Here is a 21,052-nt window from a genome sequence, read left to right on the forward strand (position 1 = left end):
ATGATGTATTATAGACTTGTACACCCCAAACCTATATACTTTTATCCAATGTCATCCCAATAAATTCATTAAGAAAGAGAAAAATAGATAAATAATGAATTTGAAATTTGAGACCAGTTTCCAGAGATTTCCCAGAGAGATGCCAATCTGAAATGGAGGACATATAATTTTATTAATAAGAACAAATACTTACATGCTTTTCTGCTTACTCCAATAATTTTGGACTAGTTCACTTGTAAAACCTGCATCCAGCAAGACCCGATTAATCAAATCTGTGTTACCTAACACAGAAAAAGAATAGCCTCAATGACAGGCACATAATTTTTGAATTAAGAAAATGAGACAATATATTATCTATTTCTTAAAACAATTTAGAATAAATATTTCTATGAATTTAAAAATATATCTTATATGAATTTTCTGTGCTTTTTATATACTTTTAATCTTGCCTCACATTTTTCAGGTTATGGTAGGATTAGTAGTAGAAAAGCCAGTTCTATAAAAGAGACAACTTATTTTTTTAAGCTTTATTAAAAAATAGATAAAATACACCAATAAAGAAAAAGTGATGGGATAATATTCTTCTTTTGATTTTGATTTTTTTGTAGGTGAGTATAGTGATTCTAAACAATCATAATTTCATAGGTAATTTTATGTATAAATATAAAACTACTTAGCTATATATTTTTTATTGCTTTTGCCAAGGAACATAAGTTATCACAGACCTCCCTTATTCCAAGACTGGCATTGGGAATCTACTGATAGGATCTTGGTGAAAGTTCAAACCCCAAGTTCAAAGGTAATGAAGTGGATATAAACAATGGGAACCAAGGATAAAATTAATACATATTTATAAAACACTTTGCCTTCATCCTGTTCTCCTGGCTCCTCTGCTCTAACCCCATAAAGCTCTGAATAAACTATAAGTACTCCCTGAAACTTCACATTTATAATAAAATTTCATTTTATTCAGATAAGGAATATATGGTCTTACTTACTATCCTATAACTACAAGAGGTAGGGATAAGATAGGGTTGAAACATTTGGGTTGGTTTTAATTATTTTAATTTAATGTACCTTTCACCCAGGATTAAAGGACAAATATAATCCATATTTTAGACTTGATTTCAACTCACTTTAGGAACTATCTTTTTTTATTATATTATTTTAGGAAGAACATCAATTTAAAAAGTAGCCCATTTGGAAAGTGAATGCAATGATGTAGCTGTCTCCAATGCTTCAGGTAAAACAAACAAAAAAATGAGACCATCATCATAATTTGTAATATAACCAAAGTTGTAAACAATTTCATTTGTATTTCCATTATCCTATAAATCTAAAATGTGTCTTCAAATATGTCCCCTGCAGCTAATTCCATACAATATATCAACAGATTAACAGTATTAATATTTACCATTTTATACACACACAACCTCATTTTCACATTAGTTCAAAATGAAGAAAAATATGAGAAGACAACCACTCTATAGTGTGACTATTTAGGCAGGTTAACAAATTAACTTAAATAACTGTCATTGAAAATTTTCTGATGGATTAAGTACTTTTATAAAGCAAAATTACTCCTGACTATACCCATTTAAAAAAAAACTATTTAGATCAGTTAGATTTCAATCACTGATAGTTAGTTTTAAAGTTAGTTTTACATATTTATTGAAACCATGATATAAAATATGATTGAGGAAAATCTATAATAATCTGAAGCAAATATAAATTATTTTATATCTATTAGTTACTTTTTATAATTAAAAATCCAATAAAATTTCAACTCTTCCCATGTTTATATAATTACCTCTAACATTTCTTATGGATCATAGGGGAGGCAGGTAAACATGAGTGAAATGGAGAGAGAGATTGCAGAACTACAAGAGTATGGATATCAATCTCATTATACTAAAAGTATTTTATTAAACATATTTATACTTTCCTAGAATCTATAAATATAAAATGAAAGAATAATTCAGTAATATTATTTCAGTTCTGTCTTGGGAATGTCTATTATGAATAGAAATAAACAATAATGTAAAATAACATTGAAAGGCTCTGTCTCAGTCAGGGTGAGTACGCACTGAGTGGAAAGACAAGGAATCACTGATACTCAGGCATGACCGAGGTAGACTTCATCTGCTCAAGACAGGTTTTCAGAGTAGCTAATCATTCTTAGAGATGATAGTTATTTCTTGTTATGAGATAAATTTAAATTTGAGAGATGGCTTTAAGATAGAATTTTTACTTTTTATTGCTGAGGAAGTGCTTTGTTTAATTGATAGAAGGGGAATTAATTTTTTTAAAAAGGAGGAGAGAAGGGGAGGAGGAAGAGATAAGGGAAGAAGGAGTAGGTAGAACAAACAGTCAATTAAGTATCCTTTTTAAAAAGGTTGTAATACTAAGGTAAATTGTTTTTGCCATACACCTGGTTTTCCTTTGTTACTTCCCATCTGCACTGCATTTTTCCTGATAGTGCTTTTATAAATATTTTTAGAAAAGTTAAGATTTTAAAATGTTTTAGAAGCTAAGAACTCATACATGTCTATGGTTTTATAGTATGAATAATGCAAATTTCTCTGACAGACACATATGATAATTAAAAACTACTAAAATTTCTTTTATCCCAAGTAGATTTACTTCATAAAATGGGAAATTATGGAAGCATATTTTTAATATACAAAGTTAATGGTGATCAAAATAAACTGTCGGTAAGAAAACAAACCATTAATATATCTTTATATCTTGTTTTTACTCTATTCATATTAAACTCGCATGTAAACTGGAAGGTATATAAATTGATGAAAATATGTTATATGTTTGTTTTCCTCTATGTAGCAAGAAAAATGTGAGGGTGGGAGTTGGGGGTGACGGGGGGGGAAGTGATGGGGGGGACTGGAGACAACTGTACTTGAACAACAATAGGAAAAAAGGAAAAAAAAGAAAAACCTTCAAAATTAAGCTTCTTAAATTTGAAAGGAGAAAGGCAACCCTATCCTGTTTATATTTAAACATTTGCAAGTATTTATCACCTGGCTTTGAAATTTTGATTTCAGTTAATAATGTAATAAAATTTCTTTACTGGGGCTGTATTTTCTTAGCCTTTATCATTAAAATTTTATAAATTAACTAAATAAACCATCATAACAACACACTAACCTGAACCAAGACTTGACCACTTTGGCTATAACCACAGTGAAATAATTATGGTGAATTAATGCATACTTACAAGACGGACTATTTGGAGTTTTCCTGTCAATAAACTCATTGAAATTTAAAAGAAATTCGGTGTTATTGTCTGACATTTTTAGGTCATTGCAGTAATCTCTGAAAAAAATATTTGAAGATACTGGGTATTAAAATCAAAACATTAATAAATATACACAGTAATTATAGTAAGTGTAAACACCTTTTTTTCACCTAGCTATAATGACTTTGCCAGCCATTGATCTTCTTGTTACCTTCATTTCCTCATTTCTGCATCAAAACAACACTTTCACAATAAGTGGTATTATAGATAATATATATTAAGCACAACTTCTGGATAGTCCATGATCAATAAATGTTATAAGAATAAGAATGCCATACGAATTATTACTGTAAGTTGTAGGTCTGCAGTTTTCATATAGAAATTAACTGAGAAATTTAAAAATATTCATTTTCACTAATTCTATAATAAACCCATTATATGTTAACACTTTATTAGAAATTACTGTATTTTTAAAAAGTAAACCCATTTAAAAAGTGGCACTGATTTAACTATCTACAAATCTCAAATTCCTAACAAAAGACAAGTGTGCCTCTGCATTCAAACAACTCAAGATTTTGTTTTGGTACATGAAAAAAAATGTTCTGATACAGACTTGCACTTGGAGAAGAGAAGATTATTTAATACTCTTATCGATCTTAGGGAGGAAGGAAGGGGGTGGGAAGAGAGGGAAGAGAGAGGAGAGAGAGGGAGAGAAAAAGGGAGAGAGAGAGAGATGAGAAACATTGATTGGTTGCTTCCTGTAAGTCCCCTGACCAGGGATAGAACTCACAACCTTTTGGTGCTCCAACCAACTGAGTCATCAAGGTTAGGGCTATGTCCATTTTTTTCCCTTTTTTTTAAAAGAGTTGTAATACTGAATTTGAAACAATGTCAATGAACTTTTGGTACTGTTTCATTAAAACTCAATACACTATCTTATACTTTGAATGGATCTTCTTGCATCTATGATTTTGTAACATAATTGGTTATTTGAAATATATGAGTTATGCAGGTCTTACAAATGATGACACATTTCATTACACAATACTGACAATGCATGCTCATTAATAGCATCACTCATCTCAACAAACAGGTCTCAATATTGGGAGGTGCACAGTAATAAATACAATTTTCCCAACATTCTTATTTTTATTTAAAAGCTCAGGTTTTGTCACTGGCAACAAATACTCTCAGTTATTTCCTTCAAAGTAAAAATCTCATTTGATTGATTTTTGAGAAAACACTTTCCAAATACCCAAGTCATTCTTCAAGTAAAATGATATTTCATGAAAAAAGCTCCAATTTCAGCTCTCAATTCAATCAGACAAGTGTTTTCCTTTGAGACAGCCAAGTTACTCTGATACACCACAGAATTTGCATCTTCACTGCACAATGTTAAAAGATATGTTCAAGGGTAAACCTTCAATAACATGAATAATTTTCACTGCTTCGATCAAGGATATTTTAAAGAACAACTCCCTTTTCCCCTGATCCAGGTGCCTGGCAATGAAGATCGCAATGGCACTTAAGTGCTACTGCCTTAATGCCTAGGAAAGTGACAGCTCACCATTGCTTTCGTGCTGTCAATGCAAATGACCATATGATGAAACAGACAGACATCATGACAGTGTTAGGAAAATAGCTTTGACCTAGTGGATTCTCTGAAAGGGTCTCTGGACCCCACAGGATTCTGAGACCAGACTTTGAGAACTGTTGTCCTAGGCAGTTTTGGAAATTCAGAATAAATATAAGGCAACATAAATGCAGGATTGCAGTTGTAATTAGTTTGATATGACCAACAGATTAGACAATCAAATATTCAAGACAAAAACTCAAGCAGTAGTCATTTTCAGATGCAAGTTCATTATCGAAATACAAAACCTCAGAGGGGAGTAGAAAGAAATAGAATGTCAGAACTTCAAAAACAAAACAAAACAAAGCCAAACAAAATAAACAAAAACTTCATGGTTTATGAAAAGTTCTAGTTTAGAATTTTTGGTTGAGAAAGTTTACATGATTTGTAGTCATTTTATTATTAGAGCTGAAAGTGACTTCTGACAAAGCTAGGCTGTTTTGGAAATCTCATTAGCCTAGTAGTCAAAGGCCACTGTATTGAATTTCGGTGTCACAATATTGGAAGCTGAAAGCAAGGTACTAGAAGAACTAAATAAAATGTTGCAAATAATTATTAACCCATTTTAGAATTCTGAGTTATTACAAAGCATTTCTATAATTATATTGTATATTTGCTCAATCCTACAAACCACTTTTTCAGAAAGTATTTACCTTTTAAAGGTGAGGAAACCGAGACAGGAAGATGTAAAAATATTTACCCAAAGGTATGTAACTAGCAAATACTCAAGCCCTGAGGAGAAGCCAAGTCTTCACACCCCTAATTAGTGGTATGTTTTAACTATACCAAGGGCTTTGAACTTTCACTCTGGGCCCTTCTGTTATTGCCAAGCTCCAGGCCAAAAGCAACTTTGACATTTTCCAATAGGAGGCTTTTAGTGTTGTGAGCAATAATTTAGACAAAGCCTTTTTTTATTTTTTCCTTGCTGGTTGGCTTGTGTTCCATTTTGAAGTAGTCTAAAGATAGCCAGAGGGAAAGGAGAGTGAGGACTAGATGGGGGCGGGGAAAGTGGGGGTGAGAAGCAGGATTCGAAAGAGACTTTGATCGGTGTGATGTTGCACGGTGCAGAGTGCACATATTTTGTTGAGTTGTACACTGGAAACCTGTATAATTGTGTGACCCAATGTCACCCCAATGAATTCAATATAAAATGAAAATATCATTGACCTTCAAGATATTAGTGATTACTTCTGATTACAGTAAACGTAACCCTGTCAAATAATAGTCTGAAATTTACTGATGGCAAAAACCAAAAAGTGTTGAAAGCACCCTTAAGAAGAGCTCTTGAATTAGGATGGGAACAAAAGTGAAAGGATTTTAAAAATGAATCATGTGAGTAAACACTGAATGCTGTGTTAGTGGATGACTTCTTTAGTAATAAGAATGATGAAGAAGGACCACAGAAAATCGCCCACCACGAGGAGTGTGGTGCCTATTCTCCAGGAAATAAGTAGCAAGAGGCTGATGGATACACAGGGTCTGGCAGAAGTAACACCACTGTGTGTGGTTGGTAATGTCTTGCACAAGATGGACAGCAATGTGAAGATTCTACCTAACATGTTACATGGTGTGCTTGAGTGTGACATGGTTACATTACAGAATTACATGCTTATGATTTTGTGATAAAAAATGGTGCCAGACCCTATATTTGAGAATCAAATATGGGGTTAGCTAGACAGCATTGATGTTGGTTGCTGGTAGTCTCATGGTTATTCCACAGAGACCTGGGAGCTTGAAGACTCAAGATAATCACTCTTAGGTTGTCCCAAAGGCACCATGCATGACAGGGGCACAGAGCAATAGCTGTAGTTACCAAAACTGCTAAATCGTCCCCCAAAACTTACGGGAAGACCTGCTGATACACCTTCTGCAAGGTACTGTGCCTCTAAAAAGGATCAATTTTACACACATTGCTCCTTTAAGGAAAATGATTCCTCAGAAAAGTGAATCCACAAGGTGGAGAAATATTTGCACAGCTTTGAAGGAACAAACCAACTTCCATTTGCTCGCAATACCTTCAGGGCCTGAAGGGCCCAAATTCCTTTTGGTCACCTTCTGTTTCTGACCAAATGGGCTTTGAAACTTAAAAGAATTTGAAACTACAAGACCTTTAGTACTAGAAATCTGGCAAATGAATTATTTCTAGAATACTGAAAATGAGTTTGTTCTCATTCTGGTCAACAAACTTACATACTGAACTTTAGACTATCACAGGTTGTTATACATTTCTCATTCTAATTGATCTCTGAAGTGCCTTCTCAACCCTGAATATCCAAGAAAGATAGTGACGGCCATAGGTTTTAGACTTCTCATCCCTAAGACTGCATGCTTCTTAAAGGCAGGAATGTTCCATGCATCTAAATTCTCATTGTTTTCCTTTTATAGTAGTTTTAAAATTGAGGAAACTGCAAAAACTGATGATTAATCAAGATCAAATAGCTTAATTTATTTAGGGATGAACAAAAATGGTTATATCTTTAAAATTTGCAAACTTTATTCTTTAAATTATTTTAAAATAACTGCTTTTTAACCCTGTTTATTACATAACAATCCTTGCCCTGGACGATGTGGCTCAGTTGGTTGGAGTCATCCTTTAGGCCAAAAGGTTGAGGGTTTGATTTCCTATCAGGTCACATTCCAAGATTGCAGGTTCAATCCCCAGTCTGGGCACATAGCAGAAGGCAACCAATCAATGCTTCCCTCTCATACAAATGTCTCACTCTGTCTCTCTGCTCTGTCTCTGTTCCTCTCCTGCTCCTCGCCCCCCACTTCCTCTCTCTCTAAAAGCAATGAAAAAATGTCCTGGGGTGAGGATTAAAAAAAAAAGTAAATAACAATCTGTCCTCCTCCCCTTCCTCTTATTACCTCTTACTTCAACCATAAATAATAACTGTTTATTTAGAGCTCATATTTTACCAAAATCTCTGGTAAATACATTGCATGCATTATTTCATTTAAAGCTTCTACAAACTCTGTGGCGCAGGTATTATTGATATAACATTAGCAAAGAAAGAAACTGAGGTACAGAGAATTTGAGTAACACAACCATAAATGTGAACATCCAGGTAACAGATCCAGGTGATCTTGCTCTAGAATTTGCTACACTGTTTTTCATTAATTACAGTGACAAAAATCTGCAACTGCTTTCCTATACCACATGCCTTTCTGTGTTTTCTCACCAATTTTCCTTTTTCCCAATTTTCTATCATTTATTTTCCACAAGTCTTTGAATATAAATTCGGTATTCAGAAGTTTTTCTGGAAGTTTTCCAGAAAAACTTCCTCACAAAAATATTTTACTCAGATACACTGAATGTTCTTTTGATATCCATTAGCATTTGTACATTTAATATACATGCTAATATATTAGAGTAATAAGGAAACTGATTCAAATCCCGTATTATGAAACATCTCTAAAATTGTTTCCTGATCTTTGAAATGGGATAATGACACTAATTTGTTACAGAGTTCTTTTGGGCAGTAAATATAATTATGCACATAAAGAGCTTAAAATGTGTTGCAGTGGGCATTCATCGCTTTGTGCCTCAACTTACAACATCGCTTCCCTTCTCTGGTATTTTTGCTCTTGGAGAAGGAAATACATGATTCTATGAGGCAGTCCGCAAGGATGTCTAATCCAGTGGACATGGGAAAGATACTACCAGATCAAGGGGTTTGGATGTGGGGTGTGGTAAGGGATGGGATGTGTCTGAGTATAGTCCAAAATAGAAAAGAAAATTAGTGAGTAAAAAGAGGTAAGGCATAAAAGCAGTCCCTTTAGAAACTGAGAAAAGGTTAGTGTGGCTGGAATTTAGAGCAAAGGTTGGCTAACTTTTTCTTGAGAAGTCAGATAGTAAATGAATCAGGGTCAGTGGGTTATATAGTGCCTATGCCACAGCTGTTGAACTTGGCCATTATAGTGAAAGACAGCACATCAGTAAATGAGTATGGCTGTGTTCCAAGAAAAGCATTTGTGTACAACAGCCCAGCAGTCTGGAGACTGCAGTTTGATGGTCTACAGTAGAAAGAACGACATTGGTAAACTGAGACCTAGTGCCAGGGCATTTGAAATTCATAATATAAAGGGCAGACTATGGTGAAGACAATATTGAAACATTGGTTAGTATTTAGCAGATGAGAAACATTTTATTCACATTTTAGAAACCTTCTGTGTTACAAAAAGAAGACACGGTTGGGAAATAAGGGGGAGATGCTGGAGGTGGGGAGACAGTTAGGAGGCAGCTGCAGTAGTTCAGGAGAGAGAAGGTGGTGGCCTGCTCCTAGACAAAGGCAGCAGAGTTTGACAGACAGCCTGGACACTCACAAGGCAAATTCTGCTGGGTAGGACTTAGTGATTGATTAGAAGTTAGATATAATGCAAAGGGAATAAAGACAACTACCAGGTTTCAAAATTGGGCATTCACTGAGGCAACCAGGAAGGAAAGTTCTCCAAAGAGGACAAATGTTAAGGAGATACTGAATTTGAAGTATGTTGAAGAAACTCCTGTTAAGTTTCCATAAATATAAGTGTAATAATGAAACATGTAGTATACATATAAAGTCTGAAAAGAAATATATTGTTGTTCCTATACTGTAATCTAATGTCAATAAACCACACAATATGTCTATTTTGTTTCTAGATGTTATGGCCACCTTGTAGATTGAGAAGGCGTCACTCCCTGCTGTAGACATGGCCTAGATGGGTGGTATGTTTGTAGACCCAGAACAAGAGGGGAAGAGAGCCTAAGGCAGCGAGCGCCCTCGTGGAAGGGATCAGAAGAAAAGAAGTGTATGAAATAGAGTGAATATGCACCAGGCAGGGGGGAAGACTTTAGGAGTAGTCTGTCATCAAGCAAGAGGTGGCAGGGTGTCAAAGAAGGGTGTGATGAGGAGTATAAATACCGAAAAGTTCAAGCAACAGAAGATGCTTGAGGGCAGAGTCATCCATGAAGCTGAGAATATGCTGTTAATGGAGAGTTCTCAAAAGGTAATATATATTCCCTATTCCTAGGAAGAATAAAAAAATTCAGGTTTCCTTACGCAAAAGTAACATAAAAGAATAACTCTGACCAGTTTTTATGAGCCTTCTTTGGGTTCTTAGAGTAATTCCTTTGAGAAGTATAAAATGTGAGAAATTAATAATACAAGTTCCCAAATCTATTTTCTTCAATAATTTAGTCTAGCACAGGGATCCAACCTGTGTGCTGCAGGAATTTTAAAAACACGCAATACCTGGCTGTTCAGTCAGGGCAGTGACCTCTTTTCTCTTAGACCATCACATAAAAAATGCCAACAGCCAGCACAACAATAGCCTTCCACTGCGAATGAATCAAAACTATACCTTTTTTGTCAGAATAGCAAAAAAGTATATTTTTGATGTGCTGCAGTATTTTAGTAATTAGTTTGTATATGTCATGAGATGAAAAAGGTTGAAAATCTTTATTGATCTAGATTTATAAAAATTATATTAAGTTGAATATTACATGTGTCTGCAAGAGAGTAGCAATCAAACACTAAGAAAAACAATAAAATTAAAAAAAAAAGAAATACACTTGGATAATTGAATAGAGTTTCAAATAATTACAAAAAAAGAAGTAAAGATAAAAATGTATATTTGGAATAAACAAGGGGGATTATATGAGGGAGAAATAATATTAGGCAGGAGGAAAAAAGGTCAGTCTCAAAAAGTATGTGCAAAAAGGTCACTATATAATAACATGTTTTCGCAGAAAGTTGTGTGAGTATATTAAAAAATTAATATGAGGTTAAGACCTTCTATGAGATCTATATATTCTTATGTGTACATATATACATATATATCTGTACATATCTATCTGTGTATGTATGTATATATATAAACATGTCAAAACATACATATCTAGAGTCTGTATGGCACACGCACTCACAAATGCAATAACACAAATGGTTTTGTTGCACACTTAGCTGCAACAAAAGCAACCCCTACATCTGTGTTGTTCACCATTGTGTCCCCATGTCAGCCACTAAGCACAGTGAGTACCTGCTCACTCAGTACCTGAATGGCTAAATATATGAATGAGCAGGGTTGTCTTTCAGTTTTAAAGTTATTGTTCCCTTTGGCTTCATAATTTGGCATAAAATGAACCAAGAGCAGTCTTGACCCCAAGTCAGAACTGCTGTCATTCACACAAGCTATAAAAATAAAAATAAATAAAATACAGTAAAATGAAAACAAAACTGACCTTGGTGCTAAGAATGTATATCCATATTCTTCAAAATTATCCGGCTTCAGTGTCTCTGAATCTGCAAAGATAATGTTACAGGGTTAGATAAGCAACCCAGAGTATAGATCCTGAAATTCTATGGCGAGAAGAAGGCATTAGAAAGGTAATCTAACAAAAAAAGTTAAAATAGTCTACTTATAACCCAAATCAAAACACATCAATTAATAAAATTTCCTCCATACTTACAGAAATAAAATCAACTTTTATTTTATAATATGGATTAAAAAGTTATATCAGAGGAAATGCTGTTTATAATTTTCCCACTTACTAACTGTACTATAACCACAACAATTGATGTCAATGTTACATCAGAGGCATTTTATTTAAAATGTCAACATAAAAAATTTTCACCAATATTATAGTAAAAAAATGATTTCAATAAATACCTTAGTGAATTAGTGACATTCTTCACATTAGTATGAATTAGTAAGTGGAAGGATAAAAACACACAAGTATTTGTCTAAAAAAACTTGAATGTGAAACAGGTTCTATTTGAAAACACAAGCATTTTTTCCCCATTTTTGGTCACTAAGATTGGAGTGATCATGGAGGAAAATATAGCAAATGAGATGCACAAAGGATAATATCCAACAGGAATGGAAAAATCAGTGGAAATGTCAAGTGTACTAAACAGAAAAAAAATTAAGCAACAAGAAAATACTTGCCCTTCATTTTGCCCTTTTTTGCTGTCAAAATCCATCAGAAAGAGAAAGCAGGGAAACAAAAAAAAAAGAGGGTAAAGCAAAGGGGGTCACAAACAATATTTTATTCAATGATTTTCTTGAATAAAAATATTGTGTATAGATCAAAGGTTCATTTATGTACAGCTGTAGTCTGGAAAAGAAGACACATATTTTTGAAAAATAGAAAGTATGTCCTGTCAGTTACTACTAGAGAACTCTCTTGTACTGGAGTTATTTCAAGGGTCCATTTTGCAAAGTGTTTAATGCAGGTGCAATACCAATGATGTTAGCCTATAAACAGAAGCATTTACCAATCATCAAAGACCCACCAGTCATCCCCTCATTTATCCACAAAGAACTAGCTCATGCAAAGTTGCTGGTTGTTAAAGGACCATCATATCTTTCAATTGACTGTGATACAAATGTATAAAATACTGCAATATACTATGAGAACCAGGGCTACAGAGACAAAGAAAGGACTGACATAAAAATGAAAAAAATCTAGTTTACTTAAAGTCATATATAAAAGGTATACATAAATATACATACTTTTACTTTACTGTACCAAAATATTTATGTTGTTAGTAATAATTGAGTGATGTGCCAAGGATATGATGGTCATTTTACGTTACTAAATCTAGTCACCCAAAACAAAGATTAATGATGACTTGAAATATGCACTAGTGTTAATAATTACTCCACATTCCAAAGGATACTTTAAAAACACCTAACTCATTTGAGTTATTGAAGACATTAATTTGGATTATGAGAAAAGAGTTCATTGCCAAACCAAAGCCAAAAACTGGTGAAATTTAATGTATTCCAACAAAGTAGACCATGTGGAGCACAGTATTACTCTCGCCAAGAGCAACAACAACAAGAAAACAAAAGAAACAAAGAAAAGGTAAAGCTTTACTAGCACAGAGCCAGGAGTAGAGCATGTGAAACAGTTTGCATCAGCTAGCAGACCCTTAAAACAAGAGCAACAGAGGACACAGCACTGCAATGATTCTATGAGCACAAAGCAAGGCAGGGAAGGGTGGTGGGGACTGCCAGTGAGACTGGAGTACCTGCTCATATTCTATCCATGTAGAATATTTCTTGTTCCTTGCATGTTTGGAATGGGTTAGAATCATTGCTGTAGATTTGGTAATAACAGCTACTAAAATGTGTAAGCCTTGGGTATTCCAAAATCTAGTCAATCTAATCATCTTCGAACATCTGATACTAGAAGGTAACAAATAGACCCTAAAGTCGCTTTCACAGTACTTACATCTGGCCTGAGTTATTGTCTCTTCTATTTTGGCTTTTATATAGTAAAAACTGTAGGTTGGTAATACCAAGGCCAAACTGCAATAGAAACAAGAGAAGCATAAACACAAACAAACAAAAATGAAACATAACTCAAAAAACACGTCAAGTTCATGGAAAATTCAGAAATCTTCCTCATGGGAAGGAAAAGTCATATTACTTTGACAGTAATGCATTCAGCTAACAGAGGACTTAATTCTGTCTTGCCATCCCGAGTCATCCAGTTCTCTACACTGTAGAGGATCGGAAGAGACATATGGAAAATAAACTTCTAAATATGCCCATATATAGCTGAGAAAGAAATGTCACGGGTACTATATATCCAGAAATGTGTATTAAAACACTCTGTGTGTTGAAAAAGAATAATACTAGAGTATGTTTAAACAAATAAACTTCATGAATTATATGTAATGTTGAAATGCTTTGTAGCAAATGTATGCTATTAAAATTATAAATGTATTATTATATGTATATATGTACATAATCATCTGAAATATATTCTTTAAAGATAAGTCCACAGAATCTGTTAATGGAAAAATTCAAATTCCTTTCTAGCACTAAGAAAGAGTTCTTGCTCATCCCATTGTTTCTTAACCAAAACTTCAAGTTCATTTATTGTGGATATTCCATAGCACTTAGTAAATTGTTGTCATGTACAAGAGAACATACATCATGAGCTGAGTACTGTACAAAAGTCACGGGCTACTCTAAACTGAAGATGTGCAAACTAGAGGAGAGGCCCAGTACAAATCTTAGATCAAGTTCAGAAAGTTTTAGATTTGAGACTGTCAGACAAACCTGTCTTCAAACCTTGTCTTAATGACTAAACAAAATAATGAGCTGACAGGCAGGTAGCCTTATTACTGTGAAATTGCCAATTAATAAATCATATAATGCACTAGAACTGTTAAAAGATGTCAGAACGTTTGAATATTGTGCAACTTCCAATAATACTACTGCATGTATGTAGTTCTTTTTCTCTCACAATGGCTAATATACATGTGAAGGACATAACTAATTATTTCATATCCACATTCACTATTGCAAATGACCTCCACAATTCTTTTAATACAAAAGGAAACTTATGAACTAATGAGTGAAAAAATGAGTATAGCTCAAAGATCGACAGTGAGACTATTTTCAAAAAGCGATGCTAGATTAACTTGACCAACCGAGTGAGTCATTCAGCATTTGCCTTTAATATTTAATATAAAGTTTACCAATGTCCAGGAAAAGGTGTGCACATCCAGGTTTCCAAATAAGTCTAGGCATTTGAAGGGGATCCTCTTTAAAATAATTCAAGCCTCATGTTTCCAAGGATTTTGGGCTGATGTCCAAACTATAATCTCATTACACATTTTATGGACAATACAGAACAGAAAAAAACACAAAACTCCAGGTTTTCCATTTTATGAATATTCAGCTAAAAATTCATTTCATGAAGCATAACAATCAATGTTTATTTGTTACAACTTAAATATACAGTCAAGATAGCAGAATGGGTGATTGCTTATTATCTCCAGCGTCCAAATCTTTCTCTATCACTAATTAATTCATAGACTTTCCTTATGAATAAAGATCAGAGAGATAAAGTGTTATGTGGATTTAACGAAAATCTCTACATTCGTTTTATAGGTAACTTCCTATAAGTGGATGCAGGGATTAAAATTAAAGTAAGCAGTGCAATTAGTCTGAAAGCAAGATGACCTTTCACGATTCACTTGCCATTTATAAAATGTAGAGCAGAATTACTGAGCATTTGAAGACTGTCTCCTAAAAATTCCCCACAAGGGAAATTAGGACATTTTTACTACCCCATCAGCATTTATTGCTAAGAGAAACTTCTAATTAAAACTGACAACATTATATCATGCAGCTGCCACAATGTCATTCTGTAAGATTGTACTACGTGTATCACGGAAAATAGTGTGGAAAGTCACGAGGGATACAATAGAAGTTTTAACACATTCTTATTTCCATCTTAAGGCAACAGTTATTTCTCCAACCTACAGCAGATAGATCTCTACCCACGTTCCCAAAGATGCCCTCATATACAGCCTTTGCTGTCTCTCTCCAGATAAAACCAACAGACCAAGGCTGGTTTATTTTCTCCTAGAGATTCAAGCCCAATGAAGCCAGTGGCCACCAGACGGGTGGTAGATCCCACATAATATTTTTGTGACTCGCATAAACATGATTAACTAGTTAAGTGGATAACACACTTTCCAAGTCAATCATTTATCATTGTCAAACTGAACTCTTCATTAAAACAAGAGAATTCTATTAATATAATTAATTACTATAGTTGGAAATGTGGTTTCTAACTTATATCGAGGCTTAAGGACATAAAAATCACTAAGTAAAATTTTGGTACCACATTCATTAAATCAATGCATGCCATTTTGCTTCAATTCAGATATAACATTCTGTTCTAAATTGTTATTTGTGAATGTATTTGTACAGAGATACAGGGAAGTATTTATCACGGAAAGAGACTGAACCTGGCTCAATGCTGTAGACTGGGGAAGCGAATGCAGGTGGGAGACAGGCAGAAGTAGGGAAGTTGGGCCTGTTCAGGAAACAGTGATGTGTGTGGGGAGGCAGAGGGGGAAACGACAGGGCACATGGGCCGGGTGAGACATAGTATGTGAGTCTCAGACCTGGAAGTTCCAATGTAACTTGGGTGAAAGTAGGAAGTCACTAAAGTTTTGTGAACAAGAAATGACATGCTCAACACTGGTGAAATAAACATTAATCTGGCCACACTGTGTGTTATGTCTGGGTGTGTGAAGAAAAGGGGTTGACTGTCCGGAACATCTGAGAGACTATTACAAGCACACTTAGGTATGTTCTAATGAAAATTGAAAACCCCCAAAGCATAATTATAATTGCAGTAGAACCTCCTGTCATTGTGGAATCACCGTCAGGGTCAAAAGGAAACAGTTTTTCTAACTCAGAATTTGTCAATGTAAGGAACAAAGGTGTAGAGCGCATTCTTCACGGTACATCCGATATTTTGTTTTTTCACAAAGTCATCTCTAAAGAGACAGGGCTTCTGGATTTCTTCTGTCCTGTTATACCTTTTTTATCCAAAAATAAAAAAGGAAAGCTAGCAACAGTCATAAAAAAGAAAGAGAAAATAATGATTTGCACAAGTATATAAAGACTGTGTTTGTGTAAAGAGATGGCTAGTAGAAATGAGAGAGAAATCAGTAGACAAATAAAATAATTAAACCAGTCATTCTGGTGTTTCTCAGTAGGTTCAAAAGTATGTCAAAAATGAAAAAGTGGAGAAAGACTGGCATGTATTCAGTCACGACATTAACATCTATGTTCTCTTCTTCTGTATCTACTCTGTATACCCTCCTAGAAACACAAAAGGCAACCATTTCCAATGATAATACTAGGACTCCAGGGAAATTCCAGCACTCTGGGCTCCCCTGAAAGGTTGTGTAGGTTGGGGAAGTTGTTAAAGAACAGCTGAGCACACCACAAGCTATTAACTAGATACATATTAACTATGTATTGATATGTAGCCAAAGAGTCCTTCAGACTTGAATATTTCTATGAAAGTTTCAACACCATTCTTTGAATTTGACAGGTTGAAATTAAAAACCTTAATCTTTAATTCTGTAAGTATTTATAGAATGTCTACCATGTGCCACAGTCTCAGGTGCTAAGGATTCAAAAGTAAGTGAAGAAGGCAACAGTCTTAGAATCTAACATGCTTTCATACCGTGTTATTCTGTCCAGTTTTCCAAGGCCCAGTCAATTGGAGGGATTGGGATATTGCAAAATTGCTACTCATGAGGATAAATTATATGAACTGAGCATTTCATATCCGATTATTCTATGATGTAATAAATTTACACTTAAGTTAATTTACAGCCTAAAATGTGAGTAATGTAAACTAATTAAATGAGGAAGTCAGTTGAGGTCATTACTACACACTAAGGGTATATTGTCAACATTTATTGTTACTAGCATAAGTATACAGAATATCAAATACATTTATGTCACACTTGTGATATAAATTTAGTCCTAAATTTTACATTCCTAACTTTTCCCCATATTTTCATTTTGGAAAAAAAGAACCTATGATTTTAAATACTTTAATGTTGGAAAAGGTAACATTTCTATTACACTGAAAATAGCTTATTAAAATGCAGCCTTAATATTCATCCATTGGAAAATGGCTACTAAAGTTGGTGAAAGACACAGAAATGAATATTCTTTTATGCAATGTACATGTGCATTTAGCTGATTACCTGTAATCTGTGCCATTGACAGGAGTCCAAGTGTATGTCCTGTTTCCTTTGTCGATGTATCTCTACAAGAAAGTTGGACACAGTTGTTATCACCTTTTCTCCTATGTATATTTACACGAAGAGCAGAATGTGAGGATCTATTTTTAAATTCAATGGTCATTCTGTTATGGGTAAAGGTATGTGTAAAGCAAAAATTCAGGACAAAAATAAACATACTTAAATTAATTTTAAGGATTTACAAATGTAAAAATCTTTGTAATTTATGCCAAATTATTAACCCCCAAACTTGGAAAATATTTCCTGAAAAATAAAATTTTAACCATATTTTAAAAGATATTTTACTTATTTATTTTTTAGAGAAAGGGGAAGGGAAGGAGAAAGAGTGGGAGAGAAACATCAATGTGTGGTTGCTTCTCAGGCACCTAATACTGGGGACCTGGCCTGAAACCCAGGCATGTGCCCTGGCTGGGAATTGAACCAGTAAGCCTTTGCTTCACAGGCCCATGCTCAGTCCACTGAGGTACACCAGCCAGGGCTGAAAAATAAAATGTAATAATGGAATAGGACTGTGAAATATTAGATAGTCTTAGACATTCCATGCTAGGGTACGTATAAGAGAAAAGGGTAGTATCGGGGAGATTACCATAGCTTCATCATCCTCATCAGAACGGTAACATTCACTGAAATATTACTTCTGGTTAGGCAACATACTAAGCACTTTGCTTAGTCACTGTCTCATGTAATCAACCCCTGGTCTTTATACTATCATTTTCCATGAATTATTGAGGAAGAAATAAGTTTTAAAGGGGACTTTAATTAAAAGTATGACAGAAAATATATGATGACAAATTCATGGTATAGCAACTACACAATGTTGCCTCTATACATCAGACATCCTCATGGCTTTATTTATGCGAATGGAGAATGGGAGAAGGGAGGACAGGAGTACTTAGAAAGCTTTTGGACTAGTAAAATTCTTTTAAAAAAATAACATTTACATACTTGTTACTATTCAAAAACACGGCAACATAGTATTCAGCAAGTTATAAAAATACTATCAAAATAAGATTAAGAAAATACACAAGATAATATTTTTCACTGTTAATAACAAGAAAATTATATAGATGAATATTGGTAAAAAAAGAATTTATACTAAATTTAAGAATGAAAATATTAAAGTGATTTAATAGAAACAAAGTTGATCTGTAAGTTAGAAAAAGAATATGCAAAACAGAGGGTTGGAACAACATGAAGAAGTTGACAGAACTGATGAATGGTGTGTATCTTTCCTCTAAGGCAGTAAACAGTTTCAACAGAGACTGAAATTGACATATACCTCCCCTTATGTTCTTATAATGAGGATTCCTAATGATATTAAAATGAGGAAAGCCACATGCAAATGAAATGTCATATCTAGATCTTAGCTCCATTTTAGGGAAAGATCTGCTGAGGAGAAATGTTACATAACACTTAAACTAGACCATGGCCAGATAGCTAAGTTGGTTGGAGCATCAACCCAATACACCAAGATGCCAAGGTTGCAGGTTAAGTTCCTGGTCAGGGCATACACAAGAAACCACCAATAAATGCATGGATGGGTGAAATGACAAATCAATGTCGATCTCACTCTCTCAATAAAAACACTGAATTTCCAAGCTTAACAGCTTCAGAGTTCTATATTTTTTTCAAATACTCAAATATATGAATGTACATTTACTCCACATATGACTGATAATAGATAGACATATCCAATACTCCTCGCATACAAGTAAAAAGTTCTTTCATGTCATGGAATAATAATAAAACAATAAAATTTTATTAAATATCTGTACCAATGATTTATGGGGTTAGTTTTGTTACCTCCTGACTTAATTTCAGATTTAAATGTAAGGCAATTGTTATATAAAGTGTATGAATAGTATACTAAGATAAATCAACCAAGAAATAAGTAAAAACAAATTAAAAAACCCAAATAATACATGGAATGCAACATTAGAACATTAAATTGTGCTTTATTTCTTATAGTGATAAAATGGAGATATAAAATATAATTTTCAAGACTATATTGTTAATATAAGAATAAATCATTAAACCCAAAGCAACATTATTTTATAAAACTTAGAATTAAAAATCTCATTGAAAATACTCCTGCAGCAAAGAAGAGTACCTTAAAATCTTTTTACTTACTAGAGACACCCCTGTTTTATAAATAAATATAGCTTTAACAAAAAGGAAAACAAACAATATTATTAATAACATGTATATTTTTATTTAAGAATAAGCCTGACTTAATTATTACCTCATCTTGAGATTTAACCAGAGTTCTGAATGTTTTTTCTCCACTTTCTCCATCTATCATTTTATTGCGGATCTAAGGAAAAATAAACAATTACTTTATTGCAGGCACTCAATTGACTTACCAAAGTATTATTATTAAAGTATTATATCTTATTTCAGAACAAATTGAATGAAAAGAGTAAGCAGCTATTCTCTGGGAATACTCTTTTAAAAGCTAACACATTATATTCACTTTACATTACTTAAAAAAATAAGAATATATCATTAATGAAATATTTTCAATGAATCATCAATAAAAGAGTGGTCAATTACTTTATCAAATTGAGCACGGGGAAACTGTGATTTAAGAGAGGTTAAATAATAATTACACTTACATACACAGTCCCGTGAGAGTTCGAAGACCAAGCTCTTTAACATTACATGATCCTACTCTATCATGTCAAAGCACTGTACAACATTCTTTAATCACCTAGAACATCCCAGCATTATGCCTTGGCCAAGGATAATTATAATAATTAAATTCTATTGTACAATGAAGGAATCAGTGTATAAAGTGTATAAAGCATGTGCAAATTCAAACCCACAAATTATAAAAGAAAAAGGTGGCCATCACATAAGAGAAAAAGTTAATCCATCTGTAAGAATCTTAAAAATCTCTACTTTGGAGTGTAAAAGCCACATCAAATCCTCACTCTGCTACTTACTAGCTGAGTAATGAGAAAAGCTATTTAACCTCTTGGTACCTCAAATATATCATTAGGACAACATATTAATAATGATAATAGTAATGATGATGATAATGCCTATTTCAAAGATTCTTGAGAATCAATGACTAACACATGTTATGTACTTAATAAATATTATTATTACTGATGATTATCCTTATCCTGATGGGGGACCCTCTCAGAGGAAGTGACATACAATTTTGGTCTTAAAGTAAAACGGAAATTCTCTGAATCAAGAGTTCGGAGACAAACATGTCAGCTTCTCTGTGCATATTGCTCATTGGGTGGCTAAATGGTTAGTTTCCCTCCAACTTTTCTTTCAACTCTATCGCAACATCCTCCACATGTATATGTACATTTTTGATTGAAATGTACAAGTTTCATTTGTATTAAAACACTTAAAAATATCTCTACCTGTACAGTGAGATAAAAGCAAAGGTCACACACAAATTCAAATATTTAATTCTTTTCATATAATCTTTTGGATGAGGGAGCCCAGGACCTAGAATTTTTTTAAGAGAAAAGAACATCCAAATTTGTGTACCTAAGAGAGGACCCAGTGCAGTGATGCTGCTCATCAGATGCTTTTGGAATGGGTGTTGCCAGCACTCACCTGTGG

At 33.7% G+C, this 21,052-nt stretch overlaps 1 protein-coding gene across 4 annotated transcripts in view; it reads right to left on the reverse strand.

Annotated features, from left to right (window-relative positions):
- The window catches only part of CACNA2D1 (calcium voltage-gated channel auxiliary subunit alpha2delta 1), a 461,217-nt gene that overhangs the window by 34,220 nt on the left and 405,945 nt on the right, over window positions 1-21,052 (reverse strand). For all 4 annotated transcript variants that reach the window (XM_037139542.2, XM_037139540.2, XM_037139541.2 and 1 more), the window contains 6 exons: window positions 19,710-19,781; window positions 17,411-17,472; window positions 13,105-13,181; window positions 11,107-11,167; window positions 3,233-3,330; window positions 194-281 (listed from right to left, as the gene is read on the reverse strand). In XM_037139542.2, the coding sequence (XP_036995437.2) occupies window positions 194-281; window positions 3,233-3,330; window positions 11,107-11,167; window positions 13,105-13,181; window positions 17,411-17,472; window positions 19,710-19,781 (458 nt within the window). The remainder of the gene's footprint in view (window positions 1-193; window positions 282-3,232; window positions 3,331-11,106; window positions 11,168-13,104; window positions 13,182-17,410; window positions 17,473-19,709; window positions 19,782-21,052) is intronic.

This window comes from Artibeus jamaicensis, unplaced genomic scaffold, assembly GCF_021234435.1.
Source record: "Artibeus jamaicensis isolate MK-2021 breed Jamaican fruit bat unplaced genomic scaffold, CSHL_Jam_final contig_787, whole genome shotgun sequence".
Classification (NCBI taxonomy): Eukaryota; Metazoa; Chordata; class Mammalia; order Chiroptera; family Phyllostomidae; genus Artibeus; species Artibeus jamaicensis.